General features: G+C 41.2%; 2 protein-coding genes across 2 annotated transcripts; both read right to left on the bottom strand.

The window, feature by feature from the left end:
- Nucleotides 1–25: 25 nt before the first annotated feature.
- On the bottom strand, nt 26–8063 carry apbb1 (amyloid beta (A4) precursor protein-binding, family B, member 1 (Fe65)). Its single transcript, XM_037462716.2, has 14 exons — nt 7907–8063; nt 6592–7250; nt 6048–6253; nt 5904–5963; nt 5340–5419; nt 5160–5226; nt 4867–5013; nt 4497–4624; nt 3794–3908; nt 3583–3667; nt 3409–3489; nt 3121–3236; nt 2583–2759; nt 26–2468 (listed from the first exon to the last, which is right to left on the bottom strand). The coding sequence occupies exons 2-14, from the start codon at nt 7226–7228 to the stop codon at nt 2313–2315; spliced, it is 2055 nt and encodes a 684-aa protein (XP_037318613.2). The 5' UTR covers nt 7229–7250; nt 7907–8063; the 3' UTR covers nt 26–2312.
- A 1107-nt stretch (nt 8064–9170) lies between these two features.
- Nucleotides 9171–22284, bottom strand: LOC119217678 (integrin-linked protein kinase). The gene is made up of 13 exons (XM_037471516.2): nt 22133–22284; nt 20236–20506; nt 14511–14676; nt 13713–13808; nt 13513–13609; nt 13320–13403; nt 13069–13154; nt 12858–12967; nt 12541–12668; nt 12230–12351; nt 11980–12079; nt 10745–10875; nt 9171–10604 (listed from the first exon to the last, which is right to left on the bottom strand). Exons 2-13 carry the CDS (start codon nt 20322–20324, stop codon nt 10455–10457), a joined length of 1359 nt encoding a protein of 452 aa, XP_037327413.1. The 5' UTR covers nt 20325–20506; nt 22133–22284; the 3' UTR covers nt 9171–10454.
- Between the last annotated feature and the right edge of the window lie 19 nt (nt 22285–22303).

Below are 22303 nucleotides of genomic sequence, written 5' to 3'. Positions count from 1 at the left end.
AGGAAAACCAAAAACCACACACAGGTATGATATGTTCACGTTTATTGTGCAGTGACTTTTATATACATACATTTTATTCACCTAATTTACATGAACAGAAATAAATTAATCTGCTAATGTTCTTTAATCTGGTTTTACAGCTCACTCTGAAACAGCAACCAAATTCCAAGTGACACATGACATGGCAGTAATTTGAGTCAATGTAGACGTACTTTCATTAGTGTTATATATACCATACACATATAAAGAAGCAGTTGGTAAGAGTGTTAGTGATAACTTCTAAAATGTTAAAAACATCTGATAATGGGAGCCAGTCAGCACAAAGCAGCGTATTGTTTATTCAGCGCACAGACGGCTTTATCGCTCGGAATCCGCCTCTAAATGTGGGATTAATTCAAATCCATGATTCAAACAGGGAATATATCTTCCATGGCTACTTCTTTTCAGAAAACGTCTTTGAATAAATATATATAGTAATATCAATTTTTTTTTGAAAAAAAAGAAACATCCAGGAAATGTAAAGGTTTTGAACAGTTCAGGTAAATGAATCAAGATTAGCTAAAAATGGCTTTAAGACCAAATATGTATCATTACGCAGCACTGAGACACTTTCTAACAGCATGATATAGTGGACACAGAGTTATCTATTATGAAACCACTGTTTCATCGACGCATTTAAACCCAATGTTGTATTTCTTATGCATGTTTATACATTCATTTCACAATTTTTGTAGGGAGTTTTGCTGAATGTTGTGGGTTTGTCTTAATGTTTTAATCTCTCATGTAGTGGAATCAGTCGGCGAGCTGAGGATATCTAGTAAGTAGCTACCAGTGTCTAAACAAGGCCAAACAAACACCCCGCAGAGATCAACATTCCCATGAAATCTTACAAACTGCATCTTTAACCTTAGAGGTGACTATTACTATTGTGCTACATACAGTATTTATCACTGACAGACAACTTGGCTATTAGTGTTTTCTTTATAAAAACAAAATGAAATCTAACCAACTAACATCTTATATCATTGTAATGTGTGGAAACCATAAAAAAAATACATTAAGTGTAGATTTGCCAAAGCGCACACATGTCAGAAGGTGGCCAAGGAAAGAAGTAAAAATGTAAACCACTGGAGAAATCATCTCAAGGTTTCCCAAATACACAAACTGTAAATACAAACATTAACCTGCTCTCATCTTTTCAGTCTGAAGGAACTCGCAGGACGGCTAACTTTCTACTGCTAGATTATGATAAACACTGACACCAACTAGAGTGACATGCCTATGAAACACGAAACAACACATCAACTCCAGGCTGCTCTACACACAGAGAAACAGAGACGCAATTTACAGGATACGTTGATGGGTCTTAAGCACTACACTGCTGCGTGCAGCAAGAACTCTAAGCTATCAAAACATGCAGCTTGTGGGGAGTCTCTACAGTACTATTCAGTAGTTGTGGGTGATACGTGGCTGTGTGAAAATCACAAGTTAATGATGTTCAACATGGCTCTCTTGTTCCGTCAGCCTTGCATCCAAATCCAGCCAGACTCTCGCATTAAAGTGAACGAATGAAATCAGGAGGCAGCCATGGCCTCACCACACCGTACAGGAACACCCGATTATTGCACACTAGCACTGAACTTGCAAATGTTCATGCAGAATGTATGAGACACACTACACCCAAATCAGTGGTGGCTCACTACGTGACAGATGACCTTACAGCTCTTTGGAAGACTAAAATACATCGTTGGGGGCGGCATGGGACGTTTAACCACGGGGCACTACCACTGCGCCGCCGCTCCAGTTAAAACCTATGGCTGGTGAAGAGAGGTGCAATGATGTTTTAGATAATCAACATTAGGATATTTCCCACCCACTGACAACTGACAAGTGTTGCGGTACCTTGTTTGAACGTAGAAGGGGACGCATTTCTCAGAGAGAATCTAGCAAACCTCTTTTTCAAGCAAATTCTAGCGTTTGCATGTAAATATATATATTACATCCATGTCCAACATTCATAGCATTGTTTGTTAAAACACAAAAATAGTTAAGACTCACAGAAAGAATCCCAGCAAAGAAAACAAATGGATGCCAGGGTTTCATCTGTTTGGAGATTGGAGTTTACAATTGGTGTATAAAGCAAAAGCCAAAATAGGAAATAAATGCAATCTATTTTTCCTCACAAACTATTCCACACACCAGACTAACGACTAGACAAGCAAAACGGTCGTAAGGCGGAACTGTGGCAGAAAGATGAGGCGGAGGAGTGACATGGAGACGGGTCTGTGGTGATGGACCTCGTGTGGACCAACTCAAGGGGATTGAGGGCCTGACCTGTAGCTCTTAAAGCTGCCCAGCAGACTCTGCACCCCCTTCTTGACCCGTCGAGCCACGGAGTCAGCCGGAGGAGTGGGCAGGCAGGAGGCCAGGCCGGGTGGACGTGCGTCCAGACATTTCTGGTAACGGAGCTGTGAGAAGAAGAAGAAGACACAAACCGATTGAATGGTGCACACCAGCTTTCAACTTGGTGACACAATGAGGTGGTCTTTGCATCTGATCTCATGCGTTTGTCTGTAGCTCACCATGCACGCCGCCTGGACAGCTTCACTCAGACTGGCTGCGTTGGGTTCGCACCAAAACATGTGACAGGTGTAATCCTGGGGACCCTCCGCCATGATGAAGGCAAAAGTGTGGACGTCTTTTCCCACCCCCATGAAAGACAGGAAACGCACCCGGCACTCTGACAGCACCTCCTCGCTCTGCGGGGATGAGGAGACATGACAGCAAACCAATTCACAAAGTTTACTTTTAACGCCTAAGGTGGTATATGTAATGCTTCATGTCATCCGGAGACCTTTTCAAAAATTAAAAAAGTATTTCACAATTTTTCAACTCAATGAAAAGAATGCTGTTAAACACCAATTTTTAAAAAATGTACTTATTTTGTGACATTTATATTTGTGAATAAAAAAAAACAAGAGTGGCAAAACGTAAAAGACAGCATGTTGTCTCCACACAATTTAAAATGGGAACATACGGCTCACATCACTATAAAAGGCCATAATGAATCTCCTTTATGTTGGCATTTGTGTCATTCATCTTCACTTGGCGGTCTGTTACCTGCTTTGAAAGTATTGTGAGGGTGGCTGGTGCAATATTCACTGACACAGGAGTCCAGTCAGTTTTAACTGTGCCGTTAACTGCTGCTGCGAGCGTGTCGTTGATTATATCCATACCTGAGAAATGTGTACAAATGAAATACACAAAGCACATTATACACTATGGTAACTCTGCCAAAGTAATAGTGGTGATCAGGAGACAAACCAGTCTAAATAAATGTGAATGACTTCAATGCACAGCCAGCTGAAATAATAAACACAAGCCATTATGTATTTAAGGTTTTCTTACCAACTGGCTTAGCCACAGCCTCACAACCGAGATAATAGACGGTAAAGCGGTGGAAGAGTTCATTTTTTGGAGCAGGAAACTCTGTAAAGAAAGGAGAGAATTAATTAATCCCAGTCCACTCAGAATTATAACGCTAGTCAAGATGCAATAAGCCCCAAAGGTATTTTGCAGTACCTTCAATTGGGATGACCACAGGGTTATTCGGGTCAGAGCAGAGTCTGCTCAACCCCGGCCTGCTCGCCTTTCTCTCCATCATTATCTTCAAGTCAAAAATAAGTATTAAGTAGATCATTCAGCATTTGGGAACTTCAACACATGGTTTATTATGAAGCAAGAGATTGTACTGAATTCTATATGAAACAAAAGAAATCCAACAGCTACCGACCTTTGAGCACATCTCGTGTAGGCTGGTGGCTATGTTCTTGGCAGGTGAGTCGCAGCGGAAAACATGACACTTCAGAACTTGAGTCAGGTTGTCTCGAGCCACATAAGCAAAGTCCCTGCAGGTGCAATCCAAATTGGATAAGGAGACATTTACATATTGAATCATTAATACGACATTAGGTGTAATATTTTCATAGTTTTAGAAGATAGTAATCGTTAATGTGTACCTTTCCCTGTTCACGATGGAAAGAGCAGCATGAAAGATAAACACCATTGTTAGTGTGCAGCGAGACAAGGCAGAAACAGTCTGGTTTGTCTTTGTTTGCAATGCTCTAAACCAGCCAGCAGAGGGCAGCAGTATGTAACACAACAGTGAATATGTACTAGAGTACAATGCGATTGTCATTTCAGATTAGGAATGGAAAGCCTTTATCTGAGCAAGTATGCATTTTGAGTACAGGAGGAGGTACATCATCTTGAACAGGAATGATATGAAAGAAGATAAGGACAGAATACTCTTGTTTAATTTGACTTTTTTTTCTAATTTAAGCAAACTAACGTATTTTCACTAAGCACCAACTAAAACTAAAAATTTCAACTCTGATATAAAATAGAACTAGCCAAAAGAAGCCTTGATTTGAAGTGTGGGTTCTCCCAAACAAATGAGTTTGATAAATAAATGACGTTGTTCTGTGGCCACTGACCTGCCGTTGTCTCTGCCGACGCCCCAAACACGGATGCTGCCAATAGGCTGAGCGTGAAGCAGAGTCTGACCCAGTGGGTCGATCAAGTTCATGTTGTCATTCTCCAGGACCATCAGCATATCCTTCCCCTGTCACAACACACACACGCCTTAAAACCATTTCCACTATCAGACTAATGCCAGCTGCCATCAAGATACCTCTGCATGAGGAATGATTGTTGCATCAACCACCAAAAATGATGTTATCATGTCTAGACACCATACAATAACAAAATATAGTACATAAACTTGTATCTTTTAAAATGTATCCACCTCAAACTGGATATTACAGAAATTGTTGGTTGTTTGTGCACTCAGTTAAATCCCCTCACCTCTCCCCAGATACCGGCAGTGTCATGAAGGTTGTGTTTGTGATACGAAAGCTGCCTGATGCAGTTGTTGACAGCAACACTGCTCTTGCCGGGCACCATGTCCTCCTCAGACATCTCTACCCAGCCCAGGGAACGCACTGCAAAACACTGACAACACAAATGTGCAGGCCGTTAGCGCAATGCAGGACAGTACTGGGAAGGTGCAGAACAATTAAGGTGGGACGGGGTGGAAGTTAGTGGTGTGTGGGATCGTCTTTACGGTGTTACTTAAAACTCTTTCAACACTGAACTACCTTAGTTTCTAAATCTGTGCAGAGCGGAGCAAGCTTCTCCTCTTCCTCAGACTGGGAGCAATTGTAGCTACAATCAGAGAGAGAGAGAGAGAGAGAGAGAGAGGATACGTAAGAGAAAGAAAGCATAAAACAAGTGGATGATACACAAATTATGAATCAAAAAGCTTTCACTGCACGTACTTCAGGTTTATGGATGCATAGCGAAGAGTTGCCCCTTCAAACTCCTTAAGACTTTGATCAGATGAAACCTCAGCCTCCTCCTGAAGAGACGGACGAGAGAAAAAAAGTAAACCATGGACCCTTTCACTTTAGCAAACCATCTTTTATGTATTTGGCTGGGGGGTGGGGCCAGCGGCTCATCGCGGTATTTTTAAAGATTCTGACGGTATTCCAGTTTATCACAATATTTTTCTTCATGTAATCACAATTCATTGAGGGTAATTTAATAAATGTACAATTATTAGTGTTACAAATTTGGTATGTTTCAGCTTGTTAGAGAGCGTCATTAATTGTTATAACTATGACTCAATCATTTTACACGCAAGACAAGTAGCTCCAACCACTAGGAGCTCATCGAAGAAGGGTGTAAAAAATAGATTCTGCTGCCTGCTGGAGCGCAACGGCCATTGTTACTTCAGCAGGTGAAAAATTCATACCATAAGGAAACCCGATACTGGCATACCTGTTGAAATGCTATACCGCCCAGCCCCAAGTACAATAAATGTAATTCTTGCCACAACTTACATTCCACAGTTCCCCTTCACCGACTCCTTCATCTGTGCTGGAAAGGTGAGCCCAAGATTCCTGGCAAATTTAACAGAGCATTTTAGTGTCTACAAACTCACATGGTATTTGCCTCCATCTGAGGGAATGTGCACGAGACCTCACCTCAGTCTCCTCGCAGGGCGTAGTCTCCAGGGACATAGTCGAGGACATCATGGAGTCGCCTACTTTACCCAGCGGTGACGGAGGCTCCCACTGGGTGGTGCCTGTGGGGATGTGCCAGTAGTATGTGCCGGATGTATCTCGAACCCTCATCCATCCTGAAGGCAGGTCCGTGTCGGTCTCAAAGGCACTAGAATCCCAAAAGGACTCTGAAGGGCACGCAGCAAAGGAGAAACACAGGAAAAGCACATTGTTTAAACATAACAACGTAATCTTCTTTACAAACTCATCATCCGAGAACAACCAATACCCAGAGCAGTCATTTATTGAAACCCATTGTTACACCTTTAGCCAATCTGGAAATGCTACTTCTTGGTGCTCAGTGTGTAATCGGCTTTAATGACCAGATCTATCAAAGCTTCCAACAGGTCTCCATCTGGAATGGTATGTTGTTTCGGTGCATCTTATCCTCTATGACGTGAGGCCCAACTTTTCTTTATCGCCAAATACTGTATTGTATTGTGGCCCAACCATGGTCTCCATTTACCTTTGTTGCCATTTGGAGAGCTGTCGGCTGGGTTGTCCTGAGACAGTGGCGGCCAGCTGGGCTCCTCATCATTTGGTGTCCCGTTGACGTTGGAGAACAGGAGGCAGGCATTTCTCCCAACAACATTGCTCTCTCTCTGAGTCTCCACGCTGGCTGGTTCTTCGGTCACCGCCTCGCCTCGGAGGTCACCTGATGTCTCTTCATCTTCCTCTGATGTCTTGTCCTTCTCCTTCACATCTTGTTCTCTCTCTTTCTCTTCTGTAGACTCCAGAGTATCGATGAGTATCGGCTGATAAAGGGTGTTCTTGGACTCCTCCTGACTTAGACCAGGGGTCATTGCTATCTTGGGAGACTTGGTCTGCTCCTCGTTTCCCTGTTGTTCTTCCTGAGTGGTGTTCTGGTGCGGGAAGTCATCCTTGTTCCCATTCTGACTAATGTTGCAATTGTGGTCCTGGTCCTGTTGGTTCTCGGCTACTTTCCGCAGCTGGTTCCGGCCTTCTTTGACCCACTTGGCATTGTTGCCAGTGGACTCCTGGTCACACCACAGAGTGCTGTCATTAAGCTTGTTCTTGAGCTCTTCGTCTTGTTTTTGTTTGTTTACAACATATGGCATATCTTCATCATCATGGCCACCCATGTTAACTTTCCATGTAAAGGCCCTGGTGGAGAAAGAGATTGAGCTATGTTAGCATTACCGTTAGCATGCTAGCTAGCAGCGTAGTGATGGAACTGTGAGCATATGACAGCTATTATTGTCAACGTCCAGACATAAGTACAGTGGATGCTGGCTACTGAAACAATCCTAATAGTAAATCATTCCACTATCCTTAAAATAGCTAAACCTACGTGAGTTAAATTGGCCGTAAGCTAAAACAACTAGCTAGCCACAATACAATCTTGAGACAGAAGTACGTTTCTTGTTCGACGATTCCGGGTTCGCCATTTCAGTGATTACTTTTAACGTTGGATTCATCCGACTAATATGAAGCGTACTTCAACAGATTCACCTTCCATTTGCCAACACGACCTTTTCTATTCCGTATTGAGCTAAATCTTGAGGCAATCAAGAGCTCGCTGCACCATTTTAGACTTAGTCTACTGCATATTACTTATTAGTTCAATAAGCAGTCTGCGTACTGACATGCACCAATATTAATAAATCAGGGCCGCAGCTGTAAATAACGGTATCCACCCGCCATCACCACCGTAGTCATCTTGGCTAAGCTACTGTTAGCACCACAGCTAGCTGACGTCCACAAACAGAGAAATCAAAGAAAAGAGCTTTATTACGCATAACTCAAGAATGTTTACTTACCAGCTCCACTAAATCTCCTGATATCGAAATATACTGAACGGTGCCAGCTAACTACATATTTCCATAAATCGTGAGGACTGACTTGTAGATGGTGTTTTCTGTTAGTGGGCTTGACTGGTGATGGAGGGCGAACCTGCGTCACCGATCCACGTCACGAACAGAGCTCACTGCTGCGATTCAGACATAAAGCAGCAGACGAACTTCATGAATTCAAGTGGACTTTTCCCAACCGTTTTCCGACATATTGATCCGGTGCTGCGTATAACTCTCTGTAATATGATCCATAAATCAAAAAGATATTTGTTTTTATGGTTATCTTAGGAAACACTGTGTTTCAGGCATGGTTGTCTCAGCTGTTGAAATCATCTCAAGACTCCAATACATAATTTGACCTCTGACCCTCAGAATAGCTGCTGGGCCCCTTGACCCGAACTCATTCTAAATAATTTACACTTAAACCTCAAGGCTTCATGAATCTATAAAAAGACCCTTTATTATTTACATTTACTTACTTGAAGTTTGATGTAGTTTATCAATGGCTTACTAACTAGCTAATGGCATATTACAATGTCCAAAATAAGGGATGCTTATTTAACAACTCTATCAAAATGAGAATTACGCATCTAGAATAATAGCTTATTAGAAAGTAAGACATTTTTCAGAACCTGGCAGCCGAATAATGTCCTTAATAAAGACAAACATTAGACTAATAAAGCTTTGTCCAATTATTTATCCTCATATTGTTTTTAATCTATTGACCCTTTTTTAAGGAAGGAATTTCAGTAAGTGATATATATATATATATATATATCACATATTATATATATATATTCAATCAAAATATAATTTTTAGAACATCATAAAAGGAAAATTATGAAAAATAAACAGTCTGGAATTATGACTTTCAAAAGTAACAAACTCCCTTAAAAAGAAAGTAAGAGATGGAAGATCCACATGTTTAAATATTACGGCAAGAAAATACAACTGAAATAACATGTTCTAAAATGTTCAGTCTTTGGTAGACTTAAAAACTTTTTCACTGCTCTTCAAAAATTTTAACTGCTTAATGTTGGGTTTATATTAAAGCGGTATAACCAGTATAACTTTACCTACATTTTAAAATATTTATTTGGATTAGCTGTATTTTCAAAAAAATACATGTTATTTGAAATTTACTTTAGGACATTCAGTAAGACCGAAATTAGCTAAGTAATTAATAGTGTTATTCCATTCCAATGTTTCACATATAAAATAATTATTCATAGTAACCCCAAAAACACACAATTTCAACGATAGATTCACAAATTGAAGTTGCCCATATGATTCCTTTTTAATATACTTATATATAAATAGATACATTTGTAGAAGTGATTCTTGATTTTGGCTTTAACCTGTGATTCGGCACAAACAAGCAAGCTGGTGGAGGCACGGAGTAGATGCAGGTAGAAGAAACAAGCCAGCAAATACATAAAGTCATTTAGGTTTTTCAGAGGACGACAACAATCGAAGCGAGTGAGTTTTTAGGATGCTAACTCAACCCCTCAATGTCTCTGTAGGAAGCAGCTGCTCACAGCTGCTTCCTACAAACAGGAGGAAAGGCAGCGCTCATGCTCAACAACAACAACAAATAATAACTGTACCTATGATAACCACAAAGAAATTAAATTCTGGGTTGCAGTGTTAGAAGGGGAAAAATGTATTTAACATAAAAAACACATGATTTTATCACACACTTTCAGACTTAAAGAGCAGACTATAAAGGACAGAATTTGATCGACAATTATACAGTGAGTTTTCAAAATGGTAATGAATGTACCGGTAATCTAGATTACAGTCGTTTATTGGAATAATCCCATTATGAACAAGAGAAAATCTGATATCTTTCAAATTATTTGGAAAATAATCCTGACGTATTGATCAACACTGACATTTGTTGCTGCACTGCAAATAAAGTTTCAATGGCCAGTTTAACACCACTGTCAGCTGGTCAATTTCAGTCTCAACACATCCCTACACACTTGAGCTGTAAAGGGTACACTACCAAGTACTCTCCAGGGCACCACTTGTATACATTTTGTCTTAATCTTAAATGTGGTTTAAATGCTTCATTTGAGAGATTTTTCATGCTAGTCAAGTTACACTCAGTTTTACAGAGAAGCGGTTTCCTTGCATTGTGACTTTTTCAATAGCCAGCCAACTCCAGTTAAGAAATATTAGGCCTCAGATGCACCGTCATGCTGACCTCCACAGGTTATTCAGTCTAGAAGATTGAAGATGATTGTACTCAGTTCACATGATTACAGTTTACACAATGAACAGCATCAGCAACAAAGACGAAGACAATAATAAAAACAAGACAACACTGTTAAACACTTAACAGGTGTGACTGCCGCTGAATTCATCTCAGAAGCTACAGTGGCATTGAATGCAGCGGTAGAGTAGCGTTTAAGGCAATACTGGTAAGCACCACACCACCATATCAAAATGATATTTGGGGTAAAAGTTCCCCATAAGTAAACGGTCAGAACCAAAGGGCAGAGGAGGTCTTTCACTTGTCCTGCATTTTTTCCAGAATTGGCACAATCATGTCGAATTTAGGCCTCTTCGCTGGGTCCTCGTTCATGCATATCTTCATGAGCTTGCAAATGTGGGGCGAAATGCCTGGGGGGATGGTGGGCCTTAAACCCTCCAAGGCAACCTACAGGTCAGAGCAGACAGAGGTTTGGTACAGTGGAGAAGATATTCTTGAACACATTAAGGCTACTGCTCGTTTATTTTACCTGTAAGCACAAGTAACTCAGTTGGTAAACCGAACTAACAAAAGCTAACATTGCTAACCTTCATGCCAATTTCCATGTTTGAGAGGTCGGCATACGGCACTTCTCTTGTCACCAATTCCCACAGCAGGATAGCAAAGCTCCACATGTCTGCTGACCGACGGTTGATCTCTTCTGGCTTCTTCTGCAGCGCTGGAAATTAAAAGAGGCAACAAGTGAAGGTTACGCAGAGTAAACACAGGAAATGCCTCCTTCCACAAAAAAATAAATAATATAATGTTACATATGTTTCAATGATAATATTATCTGACCACAGAAATAATTCAATTACCGTATTTAAAATATGTGAGGGGTCATATCAAGCCACACACATTTGTGCTGCATCGAAACTGTTCATATCTTGCATTTCCTGTGGTAAACTATGCAACACTTTGTGTCTAAGAAAGTGCTGGATGACCCGATCCACCACACGTAATTCAGTTTGTAAGTGTACAGTTGATGACGCCGCCGCCGCCGCCCAAAGAAAGGGGCACGCAATAACTGTCTCTAGCCACAGAGCAGCAGCTTAGCAGTCATGACTCACATAACTGTGTGTGCTGATGGTTCTGATAGCTGTCAGCCGAACAAACCATCTGATACAATGAAAGTGAGTAAACTCTCAATTGTGTCCGCTAACCACTGGAGGCTTCTTAAGTGCGGTGAATGAAGAGTAAGCAATCATTTCTCTATAAAACAGGCGACAAAAGGTGTTTTGAAAAAGTGTGTATCATTGCAAACATAAGCTGCCCTTGAGGATGCAGCCATTAATGAGCTCTCTAAAATATTATCAGGAAACATTTATTACCAAAATATGTCAGACATACAAGGAATTTGACTTTGAGTTTTCAAATTTACCTAATGTGACATAAAGATGTCTTAGCTGAAGATAAGTGGGATGGACTTTCTCCACTGTAACCATATGTTAACAGTTATGACTTAAAAATAGCAACACACTCTGTGCTCTATATTTCATGGCTCACAACCCAGTAATTGTTGTTTCTATGGTAACAAGTATCCAAACACTGCTCTGTAAACATAAAACCGCTTCATGTGGCTTGGGTCACTGATACAGAGGTTCTCTGGTTATTCTGTTTATCAGTTTATGTTTCCATGTATCTTGGATTTCATTGGATCTCGAGGGTAAATCAGCTGCAGATTACATTTACTTCTGAGAGTGTAGAGTTCCCTACATCCGTCATTCACACTCGAGCAGCTTCGGCTGTCACTTAGGATCTGTGCTGTATGAGTGATGCTTACCCTCGGGGGCAACCCATGCAGGCGAGTACATCCTGCCAGGACACTGAAAGGAGAACTTAACATCTGCCATGCTGATCCTGGCTGTCATGTCTTCATCTATCTGTGGAAACAAGCAACACTGATTGAGATGTCACTGTTAAGTGCAGCAGAAAACCCTTCTCCTGCAGTTCTTAGCGTTTATTTAGTACATTATCTCCAATGGGCCGCTTTGTACATTTGTGATCCTGAAAGCTACGCAGCGTGTTCTTACCATAACACTCTTGCTGTTGAGATAGTGGCGAGGGATCATGGGCTCTAGCGTGTGTAGGAAGGCCATTCCACAAGCAATGTCCAGCGCAAACTTCACCGCCTGTGTCTGGTCCACCACAAAGTCTAACAGCACGATGAAAGACAAATGATAAAAATGTTTCAGCCCCCCTTACTTTCACCACAAAATGGGATGATGGTGAAATTGCTACTGTACAGAAAGTGATGGCAACATAATGAAGAATGCAAAAGTGAAATCAATCACAAATCCCTGCTAAATACTAAAGACTTTGTTACTGGAGTAGTAGTACTCACTGGTGCCTTCATGCAGCACGTTGTAGAGGGAGCCATAAGGCATCCAGTGTGTGATGATGATGGGGTGAGGGGCGGGAGGAGACTGACATGCTCCCAACATAGGTAGGACATTTGGGTGGGAGAATATTCTGGGATACAGCCAAAGAGACAGACAGACAGAACCCACAGAGGATTTGACATAAACAAGACACCTTTTGTGAGATGCAACACCCCCAAATAGAAATAATAAATACAGATTGGTTCAACACAATGCAAACAGACAAGTGAGTGACAACAGAACATAGACACTATACCAAAAGTCAAGATTAAATAATAACCTGAGTTTTGGATGTTCCTCATTGAAATCTCTGCTTTTCCTTGTGGACCAGTCACGAACCTTTAGCAGTTTAACCACCACCTCATTCCCCTGCCAGCGCCCTTGCCACAGCTACAGACAAGAATCAGAAAAGGGGAAAATTAACTACATGCATCTGTACATGACCATTTGGCAATAAAGGGAGAAGGATAAAATAATAAGAGCATAAGTACCTCTCCAGACTGGTTCTCGTTTAATCTAGCCTGTAGAGAGAGCTGTTTGTAATCAATGCCTGCGTGTTTGTTCAAAGTGCCGTTGCCTAAAAACACAAGATGGAGTTCAGACGAAAGACCTGTTATTCATGTGGACATTCAAAACTTTTGCCCGGCCAGAAAGAAACAATTTCCCTTTCTAGCAGCATGACCGAACCAACTGAAGGAAACTGGTCAGCTACGGAGCTTGTCCGTGTGTGCATGTGACTCACGGGGTCGGGTTCTGGTGGTGCCTTTCCAGAACGTATCCTTGAAGGGGATTTTAGCCAAGGTCTGTCCCATTTTCTCAGCTTGTTCTGTGTGGTGGAAGGATGCTCTTGCAATGAGATAATTGACAACAAAATCCTCCGAAAATGCATTTGAAGATGTTGGAATGAAGACAGTGATGACGGGACGTCAGGATACCTTTTAGGAGCTCACGCAGGTGAGGCTTGGCTTTGTCCAGGGGAGTTTCCCCATATTTGTTACAGATGCTCACCTGAGCCCCATTGGTCACAAGGTCCTGAGTAAAAAGATGGATTGATGTCAGCGTCACTTTAATAGTTCATTTAGTTGGGAATTACACATAAAGTCTCAGTTTTGCAACCACCAGGGGGAGCACTAACCTCCGCCACAAGGTCCTGGCCCCAGAAGCAGGCGTAATGCAGTGGTGCGTTGCCGTGTTCGTTCGCTGCATTGGTGTCTGCTTTGCATTGGATCAACTGGAGAAGCAGAAACAAGGATTAAATAAAAACCAGGCTGGTCGGATCTTGTTTGGGCTGTAAACAGGGATGAGTGTTAATACTGCCAACAAGCATCACGGAAGAGGCGCGTGAACACATACCAGAGGTATTGAGACATGCCTAACATTAAACTCAAAAGATGCCGGGCAGCAACTCTAAAGCAGACGCCCTGGAGCAGAGGCCTCACATTATGGCATATGATGCACTTCCAAGATGTCTTCATATTCATATTAATAGAATGTCCAGCCAAAATAGTAATTAGGCAAACACATCTGCTGTCTATCAAACACTATTGGAAAAATGTCACAGCCACATGGAGCTCCAAATAAAAATAAGCCCAAAAATGTAGCCAAATGAGCAAATATTCAACCTGCAGCTGAATCATTGTCCATTTGTCCTACAATATACAGTATTTGAGCAAGTGGGCAAAATGACGTTCCCTGGGTAAATAAAGGATTACTGACCTTATTGCAATATCAAACATTGCAAGCAGGTTTAAAAATCATACTTGCAGATTATGAAACTTTCCCCTCAAGACTGACAAAAGGATTATGATGCAAGAACAACGAAATTTGTAGATGTGTATCTTCATTGTTTGCAGTGGAGGAACACCAAAGGAAGCGGGAAGCAACATGTTCCCACGTCACTTTGTTCCTGCCCCAGTGTTTACATGAAACCTACCTTTGCCACAATGTCGCGATGTCCATGGCTGGAGGCCAGGTGCAGAGGCGTGTCGTCGCCTCGATTCATGACGTTAATACGGGCCCCTCTCATGATGAGCATGTCCACCACGCTGGAGCGGCCCTCCCTGCACGCCCAGTGCAGGGGGCTGAAGCCGTGGTCATCCCTGAAGGGGAAAAAAGCAGTTCCGTTTCAGCACGGGTGTGGCCAAAACGATCAGTAATGCATGAAGTAACCACTTTTCCTGCCTGTCTTGCATGTAGTCTGTATCATTTGAGAGAGAGAGAAAAAAAAAAAAAAGCACCCCAGCAACATCAGCCCCATGGCTATCCACAATGTTTCTCTGTAAACAAATCCGGAGTCAAACTGGAACTGTTCTTGTATCACTGCACATCAATGATAATATTGCTTTTCCAAAAATTGCATTCCAGAGAGGAAACTGGGTGGTCAACAGGAAAAATATCCACTTATTGAGCTGTAGCATACACTGAGCACCTCAGTCCTAAAATAACTGCATTATGCGTTTCTATCAAACGTCGATCAACAGTTCTGCACTAAATCCTCCTCTACATTAGGTCTCCACCCCATCATACCAATTAAGATGGACAAAATAATAGTTATTTCAGCTAATTATTATGGCAGCCTTGAGAGCACATAATGCAGAAATTCTTTTGTCATTTGCTTCAGAAGAAGGATGTTAACGCAACTCAGACAACATCTAATAGACCTTTTGGTGCTCATCATTTGTCTTTGTCTCGGTTACATGGGCAGCGACACATGTTAGGACAGTGGCCTCTATGACATCACAGAGTGACTGATGGCAGACCCCCTTAGAGAGGACGAGATAAAGACTGAAGGATTCAGACAGAGTAGGAGCTAAGTGAGAGGCTGAGGGGGTGGGGGGGGGTTGTAGGCTGAGTGTTTGTTGCCATCCTAATATGGCCCTGGTGAGACTTCCTTCAGCTGTCATTCATCAGTCTTTCTCAACCCGCTTTGCCTGGCTGTGGTCACCGCTGCCTCATACTAATTTTCCTCCCTCATCAGAGTCCCACGACTCCCCCATCTTCATCCCTCCTCTCCCCCTCTGTTGCACCGAAACAGCTGGACTGCACTGGGAACGGATACTAAAGTTATGCACTCGCTCAGAAATAATGAGTGGGCAGACAGCATAATAATGTGACCCGAGAACTGAGGGAGTATTATAAATCTGCAGGAGTCTTGACCCTCTACCCCCCCGCCCACTTCACGGCATCAATTCGCTGGCTTGTATTCACACATCCTGCAGAGCTTTGTTCAAAACAGCCATGAGAGCCCCACAGAGACGCTCAGTCCCAAAACACATATGTATCTGTGCCTCTGGGGGACCTGCTGCAGTCACACCAGACGGCCTCACCGTGCAATTTCCTCCCATACCAAAGGACAAATCCTAAAAAAATAATTAGACTAGGTTTATGAGAGAGAAATGTCCCATAGACCAACTTGACGGATTTCTCCTGTTTCAAGCCCCAGTCTGTTTAGAGAAGGAGGTTGTGTTGGGAAGTCGATGCTGCTCCTCTTTAGGAACAAGCATGAGCATGGCTTTTCCATCTAGATTTCCAGATTGCAAATAACTATAGAGTTTATATAATCTTTAAATGGGTATCTTATATCCTGTAATATGTTCTGGTCTGTTGGTTTAAAATTTCTTTAAAAATGTAATCTTGGAATTGGGGGAATTCCTTCAATCACAATGTGACATTTGGATGTACAGTTGAAAAGAAATAAAAGGAGAGGCCTTTTTTTATTTTAAATTAAAAAAACAAAACATCCATTGCTTTTCATTTCATCATCATCATCATCAGTTTTTCTTCTTGTGTATTCTTATCTACAGAAATTATTAATAGAAATGTGAAAAAGTGTTTTTTAAAATGTCATTCATCAACTGCTAATTGACCATTTATTATTTAGCAACAACAAACAGACAAATGGGACCCAATCCACATGTAAAAATGCACTTTCACCTCGAGTGAGGCTCATGCCTCGGCTTCCTGTGGGAGCATTTCATTTTTGGCGGCCCTTTTTATAGGATCAATTTTTCTCTCTCTAAGCCAGCTTCATCCCCATAACCCAAAAGCACTTAAGTGCCAGGGTCTTCCCGAGCTAACCCGCCCTCAGTGGAAATTTATTTTAGGCACTTCCACCTGTCAACAGTGCTCATTTTGGCAGACTAAAGCCAGAGGAAGAGGCCCTGTCTGCACCCTGGATGTATCGGCTCCGACATCACCACCACCTCGTATGAAAAGCCTCACAACAGAGTTCACAGGACCACAAATGAAAAGATTGAAATCTACAGAGAATAACTTTTGTCAGAAAAATGTTCCATGTTCTAGAAATTGACAAATTATGCGGTAAGTACTAATTCTATAGCCCTTAGAAATGAACAGTGACGTCATTAGTTGATTCTCAAAACTGACTTGCGGCTTGTGTGTCATATCTACTCTCCTTACCTTAGTTCACCACAATAAATTAAAACGAAACAATCAAGATGTGCTTTAAGTGCAGACTTTCAGCTTTAATTTGAGGGTATTTACATTCAATTTGGTGAACGGTGTAGGAATTACAACTAATTTGATATGTCCCCCGTCACTTTTTAAAAGGGACCAGAAGTAATTGGACAATTGGTTTCTTACCTGTTCCATGTGTGTCATTCCCTCATTAATTAACATACAAGCATATAACGGGTCTACGGTTCATTTCAAGTGTGGTATTTGTGTTTGCAATCTGTTGCTGTCAACTATCAATATGAAGTCCAAAAAGCCGCCTGTCAGACCTGGCACTTGGCTCGGCCTCAATCTCATAATCGGCTTGCAGAGATTCTTCAGATCATTTTTACCTGCTGCAACACGCCTCTCGACCCGAGTGTGCTTGCAACAGTACCCAGTTGCTCCCAACAAAGCAATTATACATAAAAATAAATATTCAGACTGGAAATCTAGCGCCTTCTCAAAGCAGGAGCATCAATCTTAATGGTAAAAAAAGACCTCCATGAAAGTACGTGCTGAGTAAAAAGGAAAATTTCATGCTTAGACTGGTAATCACACACGACTTCTTTTAGATGCACATTTAGACAGGACACTAAATACAGATAACCACCAAAGCCATAACAACCCACTGCAGGACCAAGAGGGTCGACCTCATTTGTCTGAGGCCAAACCACACCAACAGCTGGAGAATGGAGCACAGGGCCTCATAACGTTTACATTATTAATAGCACTAAAGAGGCAGACGACATTTGATTTGCGCTATCGATTAACATGCTAAGTATTTCCATTCATGTAGATGATGTTTGTTTTGATGAATTTGCACTATTGGTCTAAACCTCATACTTTAGTCAATCCAGTGTCTCCCCTACCCCCCCCCCCCGAAGTTGTAAGACAAGGAAAGCAGTCAGCACATTTAGGAGGGTGGAACATGCAACTTAAACTAAAAATCGTTGAAATAGCTGCAGATACATTTTCAGCAAACTTACTCATTTAGAGATGAAACAATAAATTGATTAGTTGATCTCCAGAAAATTTCAACCAGCAGGTATTTTGATGATATTTAACGTGAGCATTTAGACCTTTTTCACATCGAAAAATGGCAAAGAAATTATGTTGGGACAAAACAGGGAATCTACAGATTGACAATGGCGATGTATAAAATACATTTTTCCACTATTATCTTATTATTTAAGTAAATCATATTTAGATACAGCCTATTCAATTAACTAACTTCATTGCATCTTCAGTTCATTTTCAACACAGAACTGCAAGCTGTACATACATGAAGCACCAAATAGCAAAGAGATTAAAATATTTTAAGGCAACTTCCATCTAAACATCTACCCTATAAAGGGATTTCATGTTAATTTCTAAGATTTAGTCTAGAATAACTTTTAATTGTGATTAATATAGAAGATCTAGAGATTAATTAGTTAATCTTTGTTAATTTTTCAATCTTTTGACAGCCCTAATAATAACTGCTGGCCAATTTGCTTAAAACTTTGTCACAGACTCAGGACTCCAACCTTGAGGATATGTTGGAGGGAAATGATAGCAGCTTTTTAATTCCATTGGGAGACAACAACAGGAAACATAAGTAGAAGAGGAGATGCTGATGCACTCTGCAAATTCACTATACCCCCCCCCCACCAAAACATGCACACAAAGATCCTGGGTGTCGTCGTTACACATAACTCTCCCAGTCCTGCCCCACTACAGTAACCTCCTCCCCCCTCTCCCACAGTTTTGGAAAGTGGTAGCCGGCTCCCTCGAGGCCTGGGTGTTATTCCTTGTAAGGAGATTCAGCATTCCACTATGACTGTGAGTTACATCAGTGTAAACAGGCCATCATCGAGGAACAAGACAAATATTTCAGTGAGGTTCTGTTCTGCTAAGATGTGGTTGGATAGCAGAGATGTAGGAGGGGGGAAAACTATAAGTTCTGTAGGAACAGGAAAGGGGAAGTATAACCGATATTTCCACCCACTGGAAGAGATATATCACCCAGATAAGGAAACTTGACATGCAATCAGCTAATGTGCAAGTCACATGTTGGGAATACATCATGTATCCACACTGACCACATGCATTCACACTGTTATACAACAAAGGCATAACTTGACAAAATTGAAAAAATAGACAAATTCCGCCCAGAAAAAAACCTCCACAAAGATTATACATAAAAGTGGCGTCTTGCTAGTGATGCTTACTTGTTTAACTGTTGTTAAACTTTTGCATATTGTTATACTTAGAAACAACTACCAGTACAATGTTTTCCTGTATTATTAAATCACATTATTATTGAGTTATCAGTCATTTCTATTTTACATATATTTTGATAATAATAATGAAACAGCTTTTAAGCCTCTGATACTTATATGAAATTCATTATAGAAACCAATGTAGATGTCAATGTGCTCAACCTTTATAACAGTAAAAAGCACAAGAGAGAAACTACAAGGTAAACATCTGTTGACAAATTTGTGGGGTCAAAAAAACATAAAAAAAAGAGGTGAACAGTTGTTCAGTTGGTCAGCATCCTTTTCGAGTCAATTAATAAATGTGTTTACTATATCCTTATATATCAGGATATCGTCAAAATCGTACATTTAGCCATACCGCCCAGCCCTAAGCTGAGGATACAGAAGCAGCTCGGGTCCAACCGATCTGTACCTATCCAAACAGATATTTTCTAATGCAACCATGTCTAATCCTACAGCAGCTTTCAGTATGATTTGCAGTTATTTCCAGTTCATTCAGTTCCTTTCAGTGAGGGTTATATTCAATTGCAGCAACCAAAAGAGTGACCAACCCCACAATCACAGCACGTTTCCTGTCCAAGGGTACACTTTTGAATTACTCTGCTGGCATTCTGGATATAAACATGGGCCCAAAGGGAAATGGGTTCAATCACAGGCCAAAATCTCTCTGAAGACTGGAGAGGCGGGCTCTCAGCCTGCATAGGCATTTGGGTTTGAGAGTGACATGTTTAAAGTAAGTGATTAAAATGCAGTGTACTTCCTAATTAAATTACTTCTGATTTATCTTATTTAGCATCACAAATTCAAGTTGTTGTGTTAAAGCCAGCTTGTAAAAATGTGTTGTTTAAAAGAAAATAAATGTTTAGTAAATTATTGTGGAACAATGGCATCAAAAAGTACCAAGGTAATTGCAACTAAAAGCAAAAGAAAACTTTGCCTCACCCTTGATTGAGGTCATTCTCTGTATTGTCCAGCCATAAGCGAACTGCCACTGCATTTCCTTCCCGGCACTGCGTGAAGATATCATCCATTTTGACAAGTGAATCCTCCTTCCCTTAAGCTACACCCGTCAGAGTAGATGCAGAACTGAAGTGGGACAGATGAGAGAGGCTACCCAAGGGGTTCAGCAGGATCCTGGCCAGCATCAGTCCCTCATCTGGGATAATATCAATGAGGGACGCCTTTGAAGAAACTGAGAAGCACTCCACCAACCCTGAAAACACACATGGGGATATGCTCTATTGAAACATTTATCAATCTGTTTGATCTCTGTCATATGATAAACGCTCTCTTTTTTGTCCCGGTAGTGCAAACCTAAAAAGAAGAAAGGAAAGAAATCTAGTGTTGAGTAATCATATCCGCCCTACTGGGTGACTCACAACACTCGGTTGCAATAGGCCACTTACACCATATTTCCCTCTCCAAACAAACACATTTTAATATTAGACAAAACTAACCTGAGTGAATACAAAATGCATTTATCAACGGATAATTTTCTTTATTAAGGGAAAACATTCAAACCTACCTGGCTCTGTGTGAAAAATGCACCTTGCATGCACTACAAAACCTTAACTATGCTTCTTGTGAGACCTACTGGAGGGTTTTGGATAATTGTCCTGCTGCAGAACCCAAGTACTGTTGAGCTAATGGCCGGACCTTCTGCTTGAGCAAGTTCTGGTAGATAGAAGAACTCATGGTTCCGTCAATTATGGAAAGTGGTCCGGGTCCTAAAGCGCCAAAGCAGCCCCAGACCATCACACCAGCAACACGTGGGACTGTTGGTGTGATATGGTTTTTAGGAAATGCTGTGTTGGTTTTAAACCAGATGTAACGGGCTGCACACCTTCCAAAACGTGAATGGCTTATTCACATGGGGTCAGGTCGGTGTTTGAGCTTTCTTCTTTTAATACATTAAATAATTTTTTAAAAACTGCATTTTGTATATCTTTGTCCAATATATACAGTTATTTAATGATCTGAAACATGTAATTGTGACCAATATGCAAAACAATGAGAAACCAGGAAGGGCCCAACTACTCTTTCACAGCACTGTATTCATATTTGAATCGGCACATATTTAAATAATTAGTTAGCCAAGATGATTTATTGACAGACAGTGTATCTGCAACTATTGTCAACATGTATCTGATGTTTTCGAAATGTATAAAAACAAAAAGTAGAGTAAAAAAGTGAGACATTTCCTGGTTCCATTTTTTCAATTTTGAGGATGTCGTGCTTTTCTATTTCTTATATCATGCCGAGTTGGATCTGTTTTTGAGAGTTTTGTAGTAAATGGTCCGAACAATAGATGTATTTTAAAAGATGTCAGCTTGAACTGTCGAATTATTCTACCTCATTCAAAAGATTAGATCAAACTTCAACCAGATCTACAGCAGACTACAACACAATTTAAATAGTATATTTGAAAGTAATTTAACAAGCCTCTAATCCGTTGAGGTTGCCTTCATGTGTTAGTTAGCATAAACATAACGAGTTCACAGAGAGTCCACTGCCTTCACAGCAGGATGAGTAGCTGAACTGCTACAAACCCACTTTACGCAGAAGAATAGCTAGTTCACCCCTTCCGCTCCGGTCGGTACCTCCGTGTGCAAACACTCCATCAAACTAAATTAGCTTAACGCAAAATAGACGTTAGCATCCCCTGTTTGACGAAATGAGAGCTTGCTAACAAGCTAATATCAACCGTCCTGAAGCACGTACAGCTTTCTCTCATTTGCCGCTGGCTTCACCGAGGTGTAACGTTACAATAAACAGAATACGTCGGTAGGTCGAACAGTCCGATATGGGATTAAATGTGCTCCCAAGGCGATAAACTTACCGGGTACAAACGCCTGTTGGGGAGCAATTCAGTTAGAAGTTATTAGCAACGTTATGTTGTCTTCAACAGATTGAGTGCTGTGGGGACGTCCACACCCTCACCGCCTCCGTACGTACGTGGTGACGTTCGGTTGAGAGGGCCGGGGTTCCGCCCCTACAGGCGGCAGGGAGT

This window comes from Pungitius pungitius, chromosome 3 (assembly GCF_949316345.1).
Source record: "Pungitius pungitius chromosome 3, fPunPun2.1, whole genome shotgun sequence".
NCBI lineage: Eukaryota > Metazoa > Chordata > Actinopteri > Perciformes > Gasterosteidae > Pungitius > Pungitius pungitius.
Note: the sequence above shows the minus strand (reverse complement) of the source record. Positions and strands in the feature narration are given on the sequence as shown.

Coding starts and splice junctions, on each gene's coding strand:
- LOC119217678 (XM_037471516.2), bottom strand. CDS start 20,324: ATGGATGATATCTTCACGCAGTGCCGGGAAGGAAATGCAGTGGCAGTT. Junction 12,352..12,540: donor CGTGCTGCATGAAGGCACCA/GTGAGTACTACT, acceptor TCGTGCTGTTAG/ACTTTGTGGTGGACCAGACA. Junction 12,080..12,229: donor TCAACAGCAAGAGTGTTATG/GTAAGAACACGC, acceptor TTGTTTCCACAG/ATAGATGAAGACATGACAGC.
- apbb1 (XM_037462716.2), bottom strand. CDS start 7,228: ATGGGTGGCCATGATGATGAAGATATGCCATATGTTGTAAACAAACAA. Junction 5,964..6,047: donor CGCCCTGCGAGGAGACTGAG/GTGAGGTCTCGT, acceptor TAAATTTGCCAG/GAATCTTGGGCTCACCTTTC. Junction 4,625..4,866: donor CTGCCGGTATCTGGGGAGAG/GTGAGGGGATTT, acceptor GTGTTGTGACAG/GGGAAGGATATGCTGATGGT.